At 27.4% G+C, this 20,315-nt stretch overlaps 1 protein-coding gene across 1 annotated transcript in view; it reads left to right on the top strand.

Annotated features, from left to right (window-relative positions):
• Positions 1-20,315, top strand: part of LOC111640931 — a 46,461-nt gene that overhangs the window by 19,823 nt on the left and 6,323 nt on the right. Inside the window, exons 2-5 of the mRNA XM_023387021.1 lie at positions 9,059-9,301; positions 12,132-12,256; positions 13,752-13,815; positions 15,581-15,645. Coding sequence (XP_023242789.1) covers positions 9,059-9,301; positions 12,132-12,256; positions 13,752-13,815; positions 15,581-15,645 — 497 coding nt within the window. The remainder of the gene's footprint in view (positions 1-9,058; positions 9,302-12,131; positions 12,257-13,751; positions 13,816-15,580; positions 15,646-20,315) is intronic.

Raw genomic sequence — 20,315 nt, 5'->3', positions numbered from 1 at the left:
TATTTCTAATATACTTGATACGCGATTTAAAAGACTGCATTTTGATTTGTCGATAGCTTATTTACGGACAATATCTCACATCAATGAGGACTTAAAAGATATTGCAAGAACAAGTAATGAAGGGAATCAGCATCAGTTAGAAGATAGGGTAGTACAGACTGCTAACAATGACAATATCTGGAGCTTCCACACCTGTCTAGCTGCAAAGCAGACAGGCACTGAAACACAGAGAAACTCAGGTAGCTTGGTTACAGAGTTAAAACATTACTTAAATGAAAATTTGATAGACCGTAAATGCTGCCTCTTAAAAGAATGGGAGCATTTGTCTGCCATATTCCCAAACATGAACAAGCTACCGTGTTTCCCCGAATATAAGACATCCGCAGAAAATAAGACCTAGCACAGATTTTGCTGAATTGCGAAATATAAGACCTCTTCCTGAAAGTAAGACCTAGCTATTTGTGTTAATTTTGCTTTAATAATGATTTGATCTATATGATACTACGAAAATGGAAGGTATGATGTATGTATATATTCACTAGTAAACATGTACTGTACAGTACATACACTTCATCTTCCATTTTCATTGTAACATATATATAACAAGAGAACAAATTTTTTAAGACAATGACAGACAATTTATTAATAGAGATTTAAAATCTTCAGAATTTTGTGGGATAACTATTATACAAAATGGCTTATATAAAAACTGTGTTCATAAATTCTAGAAAATGTGCTGGAAATTAATGATAGCCAAATGTATTCCCTCAGAAATGCATCAAAGGTGTATTTACATTCATTTGATATTTTATTTGTGATTAAACAAAATAAAATTAGAATTGTATTAATGAAATAAATCTAATTTTCTTTATTTTGATCTTTAAAGTCACACCTTGTCCTATATGCGAGGTTGTCTTATATGTGAGTAAATACAATACTTAATTTTTGTCTCTTATATTTTGTCAATGAGATAAATTTAAAAATCATAAATATCTATGCAGGTGCTTCTCCAGTTGATATGTCGGTTCTTTTGTAAACGACCAACATAAAAATCATAAAACATAAAAGAAAAGTATATTTTAGTAAACTAGAAACAAATGTACTACTTGTAAACGAAAAAAAATTTTCTTTTAATTATTTTAAAAATTACATAAATATTCTTGTGTTAACACATCCTTCATAGCTTACAATAAATTAGTTTTCAAATGGGTTTATGTTACTTTGAAGTAAAGCTGAAAAAACCTGTTGTTTTTTGTATGAAAGAATTACCATCAGTTTTGTATATTACTCTTCTGAGACATATTATTATTTAAAAAAGGAATCAAACTTTCCATTAAAGGAAGCTTAATTGTTGATTTCTTTCTGTCTTTTTGTACATGACTGTCAGTAGGGGAACTGGCAATTTTTCCTTGGATTAGGAGAAAACTTAGGTGCCCACAGTGGTTAGGGCCCTTACAAAATTAATATCATTTTTACTAACAAAATAAAAATCTTTAAAACTGCTTTTTATTAATAAAGAAGCATTGTATTTAATTTATTCAAAAAAGGCAAGAGGGACTCTATTCTCAGACACCATACAAGCTCTCAATGGCTGTGTGTGTTGTAACTTTTTCTTGGATTCCCAAAGGTTTAATTAAGCCTGAGAAAATGCCTCATTTTGTATTTTCTTCCTTTGTTAATCAGAATGACAGTAATGTTGAGTATTTTGAATCTTAGCCCAATTTATTGTCTTTAATGGCCTCTGTGTAAAATAATTACAAATGTATTATATACTTCTGCAAAAATTAAATTCAATAAGAATATTATACGTATGTTTTTAGACCAAGATAAGGAAAAAATGCTTAATAAAAGTAATTGTTTTTTCCTACTTATGAATTTAAATAATTAATTTAAAGTCAACAAGTGTAAATAAGCAAATTTTAAAATATGAACATAGAAAAAGCATGAAACAATCTTTAGCTTCTTGGAAGAAAGACATTTGTTGGTTGTAATGTTTCTAGAGAGAGAGCTCTTCAATTGATAGATGAGCAAATTTGTGATAAACATCTTAAGAACACTGACAACATATTGTATAAAACTGTTCTCTACATTTATTAATTTAACTACAAGACAATTATAAATTATATTTTTAATAAACAGTTCAATTCTGAATCAATAGTTCTGATAACTGATTATATTTTACTTCTGCAGCTGTACAATTTCTTGTAATTAGGTTTTCTACAGGTTCATTACAATAAAAAAAAATGCATACTCTGTACAGTTAATGTCACCTTGATTAATGCACAAACTGTGAAATATACATAATGTCATTGACTTTAAACATTGACAAAATGTTTTCCATATCCAGGTATTTCAGTTGACGAAATTGCCCTTTTAAAAGACCTATGGTTTGTTCTACCATAACTCTGATAGAACTGTGTTTTCTGTTAAAATTTTTTTGTTTGACAGTAAGATTACCATAATCTTTATAAGGTACAATTAAAAATGTATCTAATGGATATGATGAATCTCCAAGTAAATAATAGTTATCTCCTAAATACTTTGAAGATTCATTCAAAAACATGTTATAAATAGGACTCTGGTGCCAAACCCAAGAATCATTGGCACTAATAGCCAACCAACAAATGCATCAATAATTCGCATTGCATAATCACAGATTATTTCCAACGGGATAGTGTGTCTCCTTTCTTGTTGTAATAACTCTGGCTGGCTTCCTTTTGAGCTTTTATAGATGTGTGTGTTCCATCAACACACCCAATTATCCCTGGCAATGAAACTGTATATAATTCTTCAAATTTATAAACTGTTCTTTCCAAGTTTTCAATTGGCTACATAACAAACTTGCCAACCATACAACACATTTTTCACAGAAGTCTATAAAGATTGTGTGTGCATGACCTTTATTTACATAAACCTATCTTCAATACATTTAAATGACTCTTGATTAGCAAGAGTCCAAATACTTAATAATACTTGCTTTGTAGGAGAAATAAAGAGGTCACCCTTTTTTTACTTTCATTTCTCTCTCTGAATTTATTAATTTTATAGTTTCCTGTAAAAAATAAATGCATCATCAGTTAATTAGAAATTAATAGAAAATTTAGCTTATTTTAAGTTAAAAACTTACCTTTGTTGAACTTTTTGTGAGTCTAAAATGAGACTTGAAGTCATCCATAGAATATGAAGGTACTACCTCTTCAATGTAATTTCTTATCTTCTGTCACTTAGATTTTTTATGTTCATTTGAAACAGTGATGCCAATCATTAAATTTCTATACTTCCTTTTTTTTATTGTGTTATAATTCTTTAAATAATACATTGCTTTCTAAAACAGAAATTAGCAAACAAGTGACAACATCCATTTTGCTTCAGCAACAAACATTTGTAAAATCCCATGCAGCAATATGCAATGGTTGCTGCTTATAACATCATTTACGCTACATTTTCGCTGCATAAAAACAGCCATAGCTTATTTTGGATTAAAGATCCTGTATAAAGAGACTGGATAACTGCTGGTATTTCATCCAACTTGCCATTATGTTATCAAGCAATGCTGGTTTCTGTTTCTAAACATGACAAACTAGTTAAATAATTTTTTGTACAAAAATGTAATGTAGTTTACATATACCAGTATTTTTGCATTTTTGTTGAATATATTTACATTAAATGTTTTATTATGAAAAAATCAATATCTATTATCTTAATATAATTCAAATCTAAATCTTAGGAAAAATTAATTCACTTTGTTAAGTTGTTTCATTATTAAAAAGTTGATTTAATGCTAAATATTTTTGAATAATTATGCTCCAAAACTGGAATAACTCACATAAACAGACATACACTTGAATCCAGAAAAAAATAACTCAACATAGTACTTTTACTAACATTTTCATCTGTTTATAACACATCTTCATGTAAAGTACATATAACACAGAACTAAACAAACAAATGAAAATCAAATGTTTGATTAAGAGGACTGGCGATTAATTTGAGAACTTTAAAATACAGTAGTGTGACTGCACTCTTTCTGTATTTTCTTCCTATACTATGTGTTTTTGATTAATGCAATTCAGACAAAAACATCTGATATGTAAAAAAATTGCACCAAATAAAAAAATGACAATTTAGATGACAAATTTTTTTCCTGGATTTTTTAAATCTTTGGTAATGATAAGCTTGGTGCATCAAAGCAAACTGTAGAAAACAATAATAAAAATCTTGTGTGTACTGCTTTGAAGCACCAAGCTTATCTTTATCAAAGAAAAACACCCACGAAAAAAATTTGAATGTCATCTAAATTGTCATAATGTTTTACTTGGCACAATTTTTTTTTACATCTCAGATGTTTCTGTTTGGATATCAATTGTCTTTTTATTAATGTTTGTGTTATTACATCAAGATCAAAGCCAAGGATGTAAAGTTCAGTTGGTGCTCAGCGATGGCTGCAGACTGGATGTTTTCAATATACCTGTTAGTAAAATCATTATAAAAGGTTTTAATTTGCATAGATTTGAGCTTTTGTTATTCTTAATAAAAATCATTTGTTTCAATGTAATTTTATTCAGTGTAATGTAACAAGCATAAAATTAAGCAATAAAAGTAATAGCTCTGTGGGGAATTTCCATGAATTTGACTTGGAGCTTTTATAAGCATGTCACTAATAGAAGGGAAGCTTAAGTTTAAATTTGAGTTTTCTAGACTCAGAAATTTTTTTCTCAAGGAGCATCTACATTACTGGATGAAGAAGAAAAAATACAGCTCTAATATATAACCAGTCAAAACTTCTTAATTTTCTAGGAATTATCACATTCACAGATATAATTACTAATCAATAAACAACTTTATTTTACTCAGATGCATTTTGGAAATTACAATATTTCTCTCTTCAGTGGGTTTTCTTCCATACAAGCTAAACAAGGAACCAACACTTTTCAATACACTTCCAGTTTTTCAATATTTCAATCATTTTAACTATTATTAAAATATTGAAAAATTGGAAGTGTATGATCACTGTAGGTGTTTGAGGGTGGAGAAATCAATTCTTGAAAATCAACAACTCTGATTCTTGTATATATATAGTCAGTTAGTGACTTTTTACTTGGTGCAGAGTAATTGCAGCAATTACTCTGCACCAAGTAAAAATATAGAATACTTCTAAGAATTTGATTTTACTACAAAAAATAAACATAGGCTGTGTGACATTTATCTCTATACAAGATAAATGTCACACAGCCTATGTTTATTTTTTGAAAATAGAAAAAAATACTAAAATCTGCCAAAACAGAAAAATAATTTGCTAGCATGCAAATCTGGTTTATGAAGTCTGATCAAAAAGTATCAACCCTTATTATTTTTTCTTTGCGTGTATTTGAAAGCTGGGGAGAAGATTGTCATCATGTAACTTTCGACCCTAATTCATGTGTTTCAATTTTGGCAAGCTGTCCTACCCTGTAATTGCTATCAGGTAGTCTTGATAGTTGCATATTTACACTGTTATCATTGCATTAGTGATTAAATGAAAATGACAGGAATAATTGAACAAAGAATTTGCATTCAATTTCATTAGAAACTTGGTGACATGCAATCAGAGATAATTGAGAAAATAAAGAGAACTTTTGTAAGGATGCTATGAGTGCTATGCAGTTTAAAGAGTTGTATCGTCATTTCAAAGAAGGCTGAATATCAGTTCAAAGGAACGAATGTCCTGGTAGACCTCTAACCAGCAAAAATCCAGAAATAATTGAGAAAGTGCTGTGGTTGGGGATGTCCTGATTTGGCCAATATCGATACTTTCCTTCAAAACCGAGTACTTTTTGTACTCAATACTTTTGATCCAATACCAATACCAGTATTGCTTTTTCTTTGGATATTAGATCTGGTATCATTACATTTTTCACAAACAGGTAAGATCTGACCAAAATTGGATTTTTCAATGAAACCCAAAACCAGATTTGAGTTTTAAAGTTCGTTTTGGCCAAAATCAAGACAGAATCTTACACTGATTTTGGTTAAGTTAAACTAACCTGTAGTTATTATTAATAACCAAAAATCAATAAATTTATTACATCAAATTTTATTTTCAGAATGTATATACAATATACTTAGAGTTCAGATTACTGTTTATAAATAGCTCTCCAATTATTTGAAAACTTGAAAATATGCTAAAATCTCAAATCAACTGATACAGTATTAGTAATATTTAGTTTATATTAGAAATCAGTTTTAATATCATATTTTCACAGAATGACTGGCATGCTGCATAAAAATGGGGAGACTAGCATGCCTGAAATCCCGGGGTTACCCGAGTAAAATAAAATAACAACATTGTAATTTGACTAACTTGTAAACAAAAAACTCTTCCTGATTTTAAGACAATAAAACAATTAATGACTTATTGATGGTGATAGTAGTGGTAGTAGTAGGTCAATCAGTGTGGGCTACATTGACCATCTACCATGACCTTAAAAATAACACCTTCCTCTCAAATTTCACACAAAGCCATGTTAATAGGTGTAAGCTGAGATAATTTACAGTGAGTTTCTTATGTTTAATATGTTTGTTTTTGCATTTTTGAATCAAATAACAATAAGATAATAAAATACACACAAAGCACTTTTGGAATTTCAAGAGTATTTTATGTCATTAAAAAGAAGACAAAACAAAGAAATTAAACATATAATTGTAGTAGTTATTCTTTTAATCACCATAACAGTGTATTTCTATTAATAGGACTTATTATACTGGTGTATAAGATTACAGCAACTCAGTTTAAGGTTAGTGTTTAATGGAACAATTATTGGTTTGATTTTAATACAGGAATGTTTTAAAATGGATATTAATTGTTATTGGACTGAATTATTGGAGAAAAAGTAGATTTGAAAGAAAGAACATCAAAACAGTATGAATTTTTAATTTATTATCGTTGGCATAAAAATTTTTTAAAAAAATATTGTTGGTAAATTAGTTTGCTTATTGTATGAATTTTATTTATTTAGAATTTGTTTGTAAAATACCTGCTGAAGAGGGACATACAGGTCCAAAACGCAATTTGTATGTGTCCAGGTAATTGTAAATAAAACAATTTTAATCTGTGTGATTGAGTTGCTGTAATCTTATACACCAGTATAATAAGTCCTATTAATAGAAATACACTGTTATGGTGATTAAAAGAATAACTACTACAATTATATGTTTAATTTCTTTGTTTTGTCTTCTTTTTAATGACATAAAATACTCTTGAAATTCCAAAAGTGCTTTGTGTGTATTTTATTATCTTATTGTTATTTGATTCAAAAATGCAAAAACAAACATATTAAACATAAGAAACTCACTGTAAATTATCTCAGCTTACACCTATTAACATGGCTTTGTGTGAAATTTGAGAGGAAGGTGTTATTTTTAAGGTCATGGTAGATGGTCAATGTAGCCCACACTGATTGACCTACTACTACCACTACTATCACCATCAATAAGTCATTAATTGTTTTATTGTCTTAAAATCAGGAAGAGTTTTTTGTTTACAAGTTAGTCAAATTACAATGTTGTTATTTTATTTTACTCGGGTAACCCCGGGATTTCAGGCATGCTAGTCTCCCCATTTTTATGCAGCATGCCAGTCATTCTGTGAAAATATGATATTAAAACTGATTTCTAATATAAACTAAATATTACTAATACTGTATCAGTTGATTTGAGATTTTAGCATATTTTCAAGTTTTCAAATAATTGGAGAGCTATTTATAAACAGTAATCTGAACTCTAAGTATATTGTATATACATTCTGAAAATAAAATTTGATGTAATAAATTTATTGATTTTTGGTTATTAATAATAACTACAGGTTAGTTTAACTTAACCAAAATCAGTGTAAGATTCTGTCTTAATTTTGGCCAAAACGAACTTTAAAACTCAAATCTGGTTTTGGGTTTCATTGAAAAATCCAATTTTGGTCAGATCTTACCTGTTTGTGAAAAATGTAATGATACCAGATCTAATATCCAAAGAAAAAGCAATACTGGTATTGGTATTGGATCAAAAGTATTGAGTACAAAAAGTACTCGGTTTTGAAGGAAAGTATCGATATTGGCCAAATCAGGACATCCCCAACCACAGCACTTTCTCAATTATTTCTGGATTTTTGCTGGTTAGAGGTCTACCAGGACATTCGTTCCTTTGAACTGATATTCAGCCTTCTTTGAAATGACGATACAACTCTTTAAACTGCATAGCACTCATAGCATCCTTACAAAAGTTCTCTTTATTTTCTCAATTATCTCTGATTGCATGTCACCAAGTTTCTAATGAAATTGAATGCAAATTCTTTGTTCAATTATTCCGNTTATTTTCTTTCTAATTTGCTGGAGTAGGCCTGGCATGTGTATGTTTGTTTCAAATTCTTCTATAAAAATGTTTTTACATTTTTGAATAAAATCATAAAAACCTCATATTTTATAACCTCAATGTTTATTTCATTCCATAGTTCATGAAAACTGTAATGTGCAGTTTGGAAATGTTTCTAAATTGTTCTGCCAATTCTAGTGTCTACCAATTTCCCTTGCTAGCATCTGCTACAAAGTCACACGTGCAGATTAACTTAGGGGACAGACTGTTACAATCATATAAAACTACTGTTGCCTGTTGCACAGTACTGTTCAGTTGCCTCCTTATTCCCCAGACATGGCTCTGACTGAATTTTGGTTTTTCCCAAACTTGACAAGTGCCTGATGCAGATCCTCATAAATGACTGAAAAATGCTTCCAACAGTGGAAGCTTCACTGGGAGAAGTATGTGAACTCAGAAGGAACCTTTTTTTAAGGAGACTAGCATTTGAACCAAATAGATACATAGATGCATTTTTTCTTGACCTCAAGTCATATATTTTTTGATCAGATCTTGAACTGTACACAGGTTTTATTGTATTAAAAAACTAGAATCAGAATCAAAAATCAAATAAGTGCAGAACTGAATGTTATACATTGTAAATATAGTAAAAGTTTTTATTAATTGTTTTTATATATTATAAAATAGAATTTTTATATTTTTAAACTTTTTTTTATAGGATATATATAAAGAAATAGACAATTTTATTTGTCTATCTGTTACACCAGTAAAAAATTATGAATTTGAGAAACAAGAAAAAGTTAATATTGGATCGGTTACAAAATCTGCACCAAAGAAATTCAAAGTAGAAAAAACAGTTGAGAGTAGTAAAAATTTTGTAGATTCTGATGCAATCTCTAAATATGCACAAATTGAACAATCTCTTATTGATTATGAATTGGAAAGGAAAAACTATGTTAAGGTATGTAAAATTATTTTTTTTTTAATAATATGTTAAATATATGTTAAATGATCTTTAACAAATAACATATAACATTCTTCAAGATTAAACAGAAACAAACACCTGATTATTTTGAAATAGAAATTTCTGGCACTAAATGTTTGTGAAACTTGGTTCTGCGTGGTATCTTATGCAGGAGTCGCACTGCATAGTGTGAAAATCAGCAATAGTTCTATTAAAGTGGTGATAAAATTATAATACTTCCTTTCTGATACTGCTCAAAGATGTTCCAATGTTCAATCAAATTAATATAATGCAATGACTTTAAGGCACAAAGTAAAACTCAAAGCCTTTTTATGTGATGATGCGTATTTTTCCAATTTATTATCATGATGACTGCTACTCCCAAATTTCGTATNTGTTAAGGTATGTAAAATTATTTTTTTTTTAATAATATGTTAAATATATGTTAAATGATCTTTAACAAATGACATATAACATTAAACAGAAACAAACACCTGATTATTTTGAAATAGAAATTTCTGGCACTAAATGTTTGTGAAACTTGGTTCTGCGTGGTACCTTATGCAGGGGTCGCACTGCATAGTGTGAAAATCAGCAATAGTTCTATTAAAGTGGCGATAAAATTATAATACTTCCTTTCTGATACTGCTCAAAGATGTTCCAATGTTCAATCAAATTAATATAATGCAACGACTTTAAGGCACAAAGTAAAAGTCAAAGCCTTTTTATGTGATGATGCGTATTTTTCCAATTTATTGTCATGATGACTGCTACTCCCAAACTTCATATAGTTGTAGTCTGTGTAATGTGTACTTTATTAACATGCTGAGTCTTATTGTCAAATCTGCTAGTGTTCTTATGCCACAACTTTCAAAAGTTTCCTGTATTTAGATGTTTCTGCTGAGCTACTTTTTCAATCTGGTTTCACCCTTTTTTTTTATTTTATGGAATTTCAAGTATTTTTCAGTCATTAATAACTTCATAAGAGAATAGTTTTCATGATAACTGATGTGATATATTCATGTGGTAGCCTTCAGATTTTTCTCAGTGTCCCAGAAAATAAGTATGAAAAATCTGGGGCAGATTGACAAAGGGTTTAAAAGTTAATTAATCCATACAGTTCCACAAAGGAACAAATACATTTATGCTTGAGTGTGGAGTAATCGAATCAGTAATCAAATCAAATCAGCAGAAATAGTAATGCCTTTAGAGAAAGCTAAATAAAGGAAAGCATTATTTCTAGTTGGAAATGAAATTTGTTTAAAATTTTTAAACTATAGATATAGTAATAAATTTCATTAAAAAAAAAGGAATCTGATTGGTCTAGGTTACAATAGAAAAGATGACAGCTAGACCAAAGAACACTAGACACATTAAAACACAAATAAAAATTTTGTTTATAAAATTTATTGTAACAGAAAAAATATATAATTCTAAAAAAAACCTGAGGATTATCATTAAAGATGATTGAAAATGTTTGTTCTAGTAGTAAATTGTTTAAAAATTTGTTTTTCTGCTTGTTTGTACTAACCCCATCTAGCTTTTTGCTATTACTACAACTGCTATTATTATTAAACAAAATAAAATTTGAAATATAGTACTCTGGTCATTTTGCATAAATATAGTAACTTATTAATAACTAACTAGAATATTATTTATGATAAATTTTCAATTACACAAAATGTTTCAAAATCAAGCCACAGACTGAACAGTGACAATTGGCAAGATTTTCAGTTTTGATACCCGCTGTGGATACTGGCTGGTATTGATACTTTAATACTCGTGATACCAGTCTCGTGAGTAGTTTTCAAGATCAATATCAATACCAGTATCGATACATTAAAACTACTTGTGATATTGGTATCAATACTTTTGTGATATCAAGATATCCTTAGCTGTGGTTGGTGATGGAAGAGCAGTGTCGTTGCTAGAATTAAAATTGAATACTTCTAAGAATTTGATTTTACTACAAAAAATAAACATAGGCTGTGTGACATTTATCTCTATACAAGATAAATGTCACACAGCATTATACGTATGTTTTTAGACCAAGATAAGGAAAAAATGCTTAATAAAAGTAATTGTTTTTTCCTACTTATGAATTTAAATAATTAATTTAAAGTNTAAATAATCATGACTTAAAATTATTGCATTTTGAATTATCTGAGATATCTGTAAAGTATGTGAAATGCCATGTAACTGAGATACTTTATTAAGCAAATAGAATATGACTATGTATACAGAACACTATTTTCATTAAATAATAATATAAACTGCAGGTAAAAAGCACAGGTCAGGTGAGAACCTCACAGGTTGCCAGATATGTTTTATAAAAAGTAAAGTAGAATTCCTTAAAATGTAGCTCAGATTATTTTTAAAGTGGCCCAAAAAGTAATAAGATGCTTAAATGTAGTAGCCTAGAGCCCTACAAATATCTCAATCTGCTACTTGTAGCCCAATCTTGCAATCCTGAAAACCAGCCATATTTTATGAGATAAGAGAAAAAAGGGTGGACTATCCTTTCTCTTTTAAAGGTGACATCCAAAAATGAGTTACCTTAAAAGCAAAGCTATGTTAACCAGATTAGAGTTATTCTTAGTCTATTCTTACAGGATGGAGACACTTCTATCAAAACAAATCACTATGCATATCAGTTTGGACAGAATTTTCACTTCAAATTTCAATGTAGCTGTATTTCAAATTATCCAAGTTTGAATTAACGAGGATTTCCTTTAATTTGATTTATAAAGTGTACTATATTGCAATAAGATGTGTTATTACAGTTTTTGATTTATTTGTGAATGATGATTCTAATTATTTACATTAGAAACAAATAGCAGAAAGATTAGCAAGCTGGGAGAAATGCTCACTAGAGTACAGAAAAAAATTTGAAACCTGTTCTTCAGAAGTTTCAAAAGAACCAGAAAAGCATGAAAATGCAAATACAACTCAGTAAGTTGAAAAATTTTAATTTCTGTAACATATAGTAATGAAATTTAGATATATTAGAAATAAATCAAGTATTCAGTTAGTTATATATAACAAAATTAAATACATTAATATAAATACAAATATACCAAATTGTATAATAATTTGGATATAATTATATAATGAGTTTATTAATAATTAAAGGAATCAATGCTAGTTTTACCATTAGGCATCATAGGCAATTGCCTAGGACAACATAAAAAATATGGCATCTGCTTATTGCTACAAAATTAAAATAAACCAAGGGGTAACAAAATAATTTTTTTTCTTCCTAATGGCTGCTTACAATAAATCACTATCACTGTTGTTTATTTATCAAGATTACAAGATGATTTTCATTTATTTGATACCTATTCATATTAAATTAATACCTGCAGAGAATGTACCAAAATTTTGCCTACATGCAAACTGATTCTAAAACTGGCATTGAAAGGAATTAATTTTAAAAAATAATCATATTGGCATTTATTGACTAATTAATTGATTAAAAAAAGTAGAAAACAATTTATTGTAATGAGTGCCAATTTTAATATTTTGAAAAAAAACAAAAAATGTCATTTACAGATTCTTGATGTTGAACTGCTGATGTTTTAATAGGGCATTTGTATTAGACATGTAAGAAGAACAAAGCTATAAGAATCATATTTCAAAGAAATAAAAATAGACAAGATCCAAATAATGGAATAATGTTTTATTTACAGAGTATAGTTACAGCATTCTTTCATTAAGAGTAGTAAGGCATTTTTACAATTTCATGATTGTAAAAATGCAAGGATTATAGAGGCCTACCTGACACCATATGCCAGGTTTAATGTAGTAACAATATTATTTAATCAAAATCTCAGTATTGACTTATTTGACATTTACAACATTATTTGAGACTGGTTGGTTGGTTTGTTTGTTTCCTGGTACAGAAGCCATACAAACTACGCTGTACCATATTATTTGAGACAATGGCTCAGTTATTAACTCAATACAAAGTGAGATAGATATATTTTTAGTTTCATAATAATTCTAATATGAATTCTGATTGTTAATTGGGACAGTCAATCAGATGTCATAAAAATAGACCAAATATTCAAATTCAGCATTTTCAATTTTCAAATGTACAAGTACTGGTACATATTTTATGCTCGGTTATATGCTATTGAATAATTCTTTTATTTAAATTTTCAGTCTTGCTGACCAGATAGGATTCCTTGTATACGTGCAGACAAAAAGAATGAAGTTTAATTACCCAAAAGTAATCATTGACCACCTCATGGATGAGAGGATGGTCCCTAAAATGTTTTATTGCATTTGCTCGAATTATGTCAAAATGTATAAAGAACAAACAAACAACGATCATCATTGTATATTAGATTTAATATTTTAAAATGATGAATTTATATACAGAATTGAACTTGTTACAGATTGATAAATAATTTTATTTGTTTAAATTTATATATTACTATTTCAGAAATACTTCTGAATCACAAGAAGTAAACAATAATTCATTAAATACTCAATGGATTACGAAAGAGGTAAGAAATATATTTTAAAAATAAAATTAGTGAATAAAATAAAATATTTATTAATTTAGTAGAACAAGAGATTTGGTAATATTTTTAAAATAAAAATATCATTAAGTTTTATCAGTTAAATGTTTTCACTAAGTTCAGATCTCAATTTTTTACATTTATTCAACTTATCTATTGATTAGATAGTAAATTTCATGAAAAAAATGCCACATAGAAAAATTTCAAATACTGTAGTATAATTTACTTATTGTAATCACTTTGGGACTGCCCATACTGATGATAATAAGTGATTAATAACATTAAGCAAGATAAGTAAATAAGGCTATAATTATTGGAAATTTTGGCTTTATTAACTCTGATATCAAAAGGACATTTTTAATTAGAATTCTGTCAGATGGCAATTATGTTTAAAGTTAAATTTGAAGATAAAGTCTGTTTAGAAAGGTCGGCCATCAAAAGTTTGTATTCCAGAACATTAAAAGTGAATAAATGGTTTCTTTCTAAACAGACTTTATCTTCAAATTTAACTTTTATCAAAAGGACATGTTAAAACAAAATATCTATAACTTAAAGATTTATTAATTATAATTACTGTACTTGTTCTGTCAGAATTCCAGTAAGTTTAAACATTTTTCAAAGCACGTGTAATGGTTACAAGAAAAGACTGTCATTTACTACACATTATTTATGACAAAACTGCAAGTAAATATTATGAAATTCAGTATAAATTTTAAAAACTTGCTTTTTATTACTGGTACTTTTAATCCTGTGTACAAAATACAGTAGTAGTAGTAGAAATCATAAATTCATTAAATGACATACAGTAATCATGTTAGTGTCTCTGGTTATTTGGGTGCAGATGATGCTAAAATATTTATTGTAAATACAGTCTCCACTATTGCTGTGGCTATAAAATATAATATACGTAAGCTAGTACAAAATTTTTAAAAGCAGTTTGGAAGCAATTACTGATATTTAATAACGTCAAAATTCATTATGGTGTACTATTTACTGCACAACTCTTAAAATAAGTATAATTTTAATTTGAAATTGTAATGTTTAGAGAAATTACAATGAAATATATATAATTATAAATTACTATGTAAAGTAAATAAATGAAAATAATGCTTGCACAAATTATTTAATGTTCTCTACATATGACCATAGCTATCAAAATTCTTTTCAGAATTAAAAAGTAAAAATGTTTATATATAAAGCCAATGGCAACCAGCTTGAAGTTTTGTCTTTATCTTGTGTTTCTTAGTACTAAATGGTCAGTTTACTTAATCACACTATTTATTCTTATAAACAAATAGCTCATTAATAATTTCAACTGAAATTACCTTAAAATTTATTAAAATAAATATATGATTAGATGATCATTTTTCTTATATTTGTGACACAAATGTATCACCATTAGTTCCATTAATAATTTGTTAATTTGAGCTGATATGTCCAAGAGCTTTTACTAAATAATGTAAAATGTCCATCTCAAAAAAAATTTTTTTTGATGCAGTATTAGAAGTTCATATTTCACTTTCTCAAAAATGTTGTTTTAATTTTTTAAAAGGTGGAAAATTTTATGATTTCATCATTGCAAAATTAAATAAATATTGTAATTTTGCTTATGTTGTTTACAAGACTGTTTTTAATTAGATTGAATACAATTCTGGTGAAAGAAAAAGTTATATGCATTTGCTAATTAATAAATGATGATCAAATTATGTATAATTAACTGAATGTTTAATTATTATTTAATTCTTTTAAGGAAACTCAGCTATCAAAAGAAAAAGCAAAACAACCAGAAGAAGAATTATTAATTGAAAAAGAAAGGTAATTTCATTTTTTTATATTTAAAAATACCTAGATAATATTTTTAGGGAGATTAGAACAGATTTATTAATTGGATTTATTTACTAAAAACAAGGAACATATCTTTGTATTGTTTTATCATCATTTGGAATTAATCAAAACAAAATCTGTTCCTTTAAAGTAATCGTTAGGCACACATATTCAAAACTGATTTAAATATTAATCTATTTCATAAAATACAGGATACAAACTTTCAAAAAATAAGTAGCAAGTGGTCAAGGTAGTATAATAACTTATGTCATTACTGAGTTTTAAGTTAGAGAAATTTTTAAATACAAAACTGAAATGAAAATTTTTACATCAAATTGTTTGTTTTATTTATTTCATAATATTTCTAAAAACCTAGAGCAATTTGCATTATTGTTATATTGATATTTAGGAACTGCATAATTATAATTTACTCCTACATGATAATTTTTCAAATTCTAAATAATTATTTCAAATTGAACAAATTTAATCCAACTTCAACAACAGCTAGATAATGCCAACAATTTTTATGCTGAGTATATAATGATTAAAATGATTAACTAAAAGCACTAGTTAAGATTGATAAAACTGATAATGATTGTGTTATTAGCCAACTTTTGAAGTAGCAAGCAAAAAAAGAATGCATAAGAAGAGCCAATGATAGATCCAGAAATCTTTAGAAACAGTTGCAAGAAGGATGTAATATAATAATATACCTTTATAAAATTAAGGCTAAAAATAAAAATATGTGTTTGTAAATCAAATGTAAATTTTCACTCCAAAGTAACACTTTCATATTAATAACAATACTAGTTAGAAAATTCTTTGGAATTCTGTAATACTGCATCTGCAGGTGTATAGGAATGCTATTGGTAATTCAACTATCCAAACCACAGTTTAATTAATTAATTAATTGTGTTTATTTTGGTTGATTACATACTAGATGCATTTTCAACAGACTTAAATTTTTTCTGGCCCTTCATCAGTAACTAAAATTAAGGGCTAGGTATAAGTACAAAATTAATTAAACATAAAAATGATAATAAAACTGAACATAATAGTAATTTTTTTCTTTGTATTTAATCAACTGTCATCTTAAAACAAAAGCACACAAACATGATATGGAACATATTTTATTAATACATACAGCAAATGATATGGACAGTATATAGATTATGGATGTTTTCTGCTATTGTAATATAATTGGAATATAGATGGTATCCCAACAAGAAAAGAAACATTACTAATTGTTTATATGGAATAGTTTCAGCACTAAAGAAAGGAAAATCAGCAATAGATTCTGATCAGATAATAAAATTTGTCTCCAATAACTCATGGGTGGCATGTGCTACCCAATCCGGATATCATTTAAAGACAAAGAAAAAAAAACTTTGATGCTAATTAAGTTTTTAAAAATCAAAAATTAACTGCTAAAGAATGGCAATATATTTTCTTATACATTTAATTTTTCATATATGAGGGCCAAAGAAATAATATAATATTAAAATAATAAAGTAATAATCTCTAGAAGGGAATTTAACTGTGCCATGTGTTCCCCTAAATTTCAATTCCTTGAAGCTAACAATAACCAAATTCTGATTAATATAAGTGAAGTCTTTATAATTGGGCTGCAATTTGAAAAAATTGTAGACCTATAAATTCCCACTGTCATCCATCTGTCTGCTTTCCTTAATCTCGAGAATGAAGTTAGATAGATAAAAGATGAGACCAGATACGGAAAGCATAGAGGGCAGAAGGCCCTGATTAACTACTGTGTATAGGAACTTCCAGTTTGGACCATAAGTCATGTTATTTCAATTCAAAAACTTTCTCCTGAAAGGAATTAAATAGATGACCAGCACGACACTATTGCTAGCAGGAAAGTATGATGAACTGTACATTTGAAGTGGAGATATAGAGATATATTTTAAATTAAATAAATTAATATGATTAAAAATTGTAGTCTGGCATTGTGACAATGTCACAATAAATAATTGCTTGTTTATTATAACATTATTAAAATTAGTAAATCCCAAAAGACGCATTAACCAACTGATAACATTATTACTGATTACAATAAGTGGAGTCCACTGTATGTAGTTTATATATATTCAAAAAATTATTGTCAAATCCAAACAATCAGTCACAACAGTTACTGCCAAATATAATAATTAGCAATTAAATGTTATGTGTAATTGTGCATATGTATGATTAACATACATTATGTAACAATAACTCATAAATTTTTTCACACTAATCACAATACAATTCACTCCATTAGCATTCAAAAAGGGAAAACAGAATTAATTTTTTAAGGAGCTATTCAATTTGAGATGATCATTCTAATTTCAGTTTCATAAAGACATAATTAATAAATTAATAATAAATTAAATAAATAAATATTAATAGCAAAAGAAAAATTAGTCCTACACATTCTTTTTGTATGATTTTTCATGGCTTTGGACATGCGTGTTTCTGTGATTCTTTGTGTTGTTAAAGTATTATAATTAATTAAATATCATCAATGTTAATAACCCAATTAATATAGCAAGTGAGCATAAAAACAAGTTAGCTACTGATTGCAATACAGTGTGTTTGTACTTAAATGGTATTTTATAGGTTTAAAAGTGGCTTTAGGAATTGTAACTCATTATTACCATTATTTTTATATTGGACTTTTGATGATCTAGGAATGAAACTCATTTGTAACTGTGAACTACATGTGCAAGTTAAAGTTAATTTACATTCTGGATACATAATGCAAGGCATTTTGGTACTAGTCTTTTCATTTAAAAGATTATTTTTGCTATAACAATCTTTAGTATCCTGTGAAACAATGTGTATAATAGATTTGTACTTAATGATAAAATGAAACCTATTTTTACAGATTTTAACACAGGCACACACACATTTACAATATATTATAATAATGTTTTTCAAATCATTAAGTTCATTTTAATTCTGATATGAAAGATATTGAAGTGGAATGCAGATTGCCAGTAAAAACATTTTCTTTCAAATTTACAATTTTTATATCCTCATATAACATTCTCCAAAATAAATTGCATTACTTCAAATTTAAATATACACAAAGTTTGGTACAAACATTTTCAAAGCAATTTAAATTTGTCAAAATTAAATGTGATTGATAAACATTGCTTCACATAATCTAATAATCTAATTGAAAAATGTGGATAAAAATTGCAAGGTCTAAAAATTTTTAATGAAACATTTTTCTAAATTTTGGGTCAGTTAAGGGTTTTAATATGAATTTGCATCAATGATATACAACTTAAGCTTGTTTGGAATTGTATTAGGTTAAATTTATTTTAAACAGGGCAGTATTATAGCTAAAATATATTAATGTAGATCAGGGGTTCCCACATTTTTCATATATCAATCCCTTTTAAGAAAATTTTTTTCCATCTTACCCCTTCAATGTTATATACTACATATATTACACATTGTTATATTACATATCATTATATATGCCATAGCCTTTTATAATTTTAAAAAGTCATCATCTTACATTTATTTAAGAGCAAAAAATATATATAAAATCTATATAATGATATAAATGAGAATGTTTAATTGTTTGTTTGCTATGAATTTCTAGGCCTTTGACCAATTGCTCTGAAACTCGATAGTTACGTTAACACACTTCTACTTACATAATGTCGTACATACCAGCCCAAAATATTTCTTTAATTTCTAAATATCAATTAATTTCTGCTTATATCCGATTTCCTGCCTTCATATGTAGCGCCACCTATACGCATTTTTAGTATAAAATAAAAAATAGTAATAATTTAAAAAAATAAAAAACTAAATACAGTTCATTCAAAAAGGGATATAATGAAAAAAAAAAACCAATAGTTTTTGATATTTTTAAATAAATTCTTTATAGTTTTATCGACGCCGTTGGGTAATTCCGATATAGACATCAATTAAATATTTTATGCCAATCCAACAATATGAAATTATGTTAAACTCGAATACATTAATTTAAATATATTTACGAATATTTGGGTAGACCTATTATAAAAATATTTTTATCAAACTTAAGAGAACCAGCCATGCCATGTGCGCGTCTGCTTTGTCGCATTTCAGTGTCAAACTGGAGAATATTTTTAATTAAATTAATTAATTAATTAATGATGTGAAATATAAAACTAAAAAGAGAGCATACATGATAAAATATTTTAATTATATATATGTTTTACATAATAAGTTAGATAATACTAACGATATTTCGTTAAAAACTTCAAAATAGATTAGCGATTAAAGTTATTTCGCATTTTATTTTATGGATCTAAATTTAAATATTCAATAGATACTATTATTTATTCAATTTCTGTAGATATTTTTTGTCTTGTTTGTAAAATTTGTAATATATAATTTCATACAAAGTACAGTTTATATTAAAAAGATATATTTTTAAGGTTTTCTTTCAGGATCCTTTAGGGATTATTAAAAGAAATTTTAGAGAATTTTTTTAATTAGTACTTTAAATATGTGGCTATTAGATTTACCTCAAAACTTAGATGTAAGACAATAGTTTACATTTATTTTTTATTTTTCGGGATTTGATAGAAATTTTATTAAAAATGGAAATTCTTAAAGTCGAGTTGGCAACACTTAGGCCCTATTTCAAACAATAAGTT

Source organism: Centruroides sculpturatus, unplaced genomic scaffold, assembly GCF_000671375.1.
Source record: "Centruroides sculpturatus isolate CEXI.00-Female unplaced genomic scaffold, Cexi_2.0 scaffold1320, whole genome shotgun sequence".
Lineage (NCBI taxonomy): Eukaryota > Metazoa > Arthropoda > Arachnida > Scorpiones > Buthidae > Centruroides > Centruroides sculpturatus.
The sequence above is the reverse complement of the archived record's forward strand: the minus strand, read 5'-3'. Positions and strand labels throughout refer to the sequence as shown.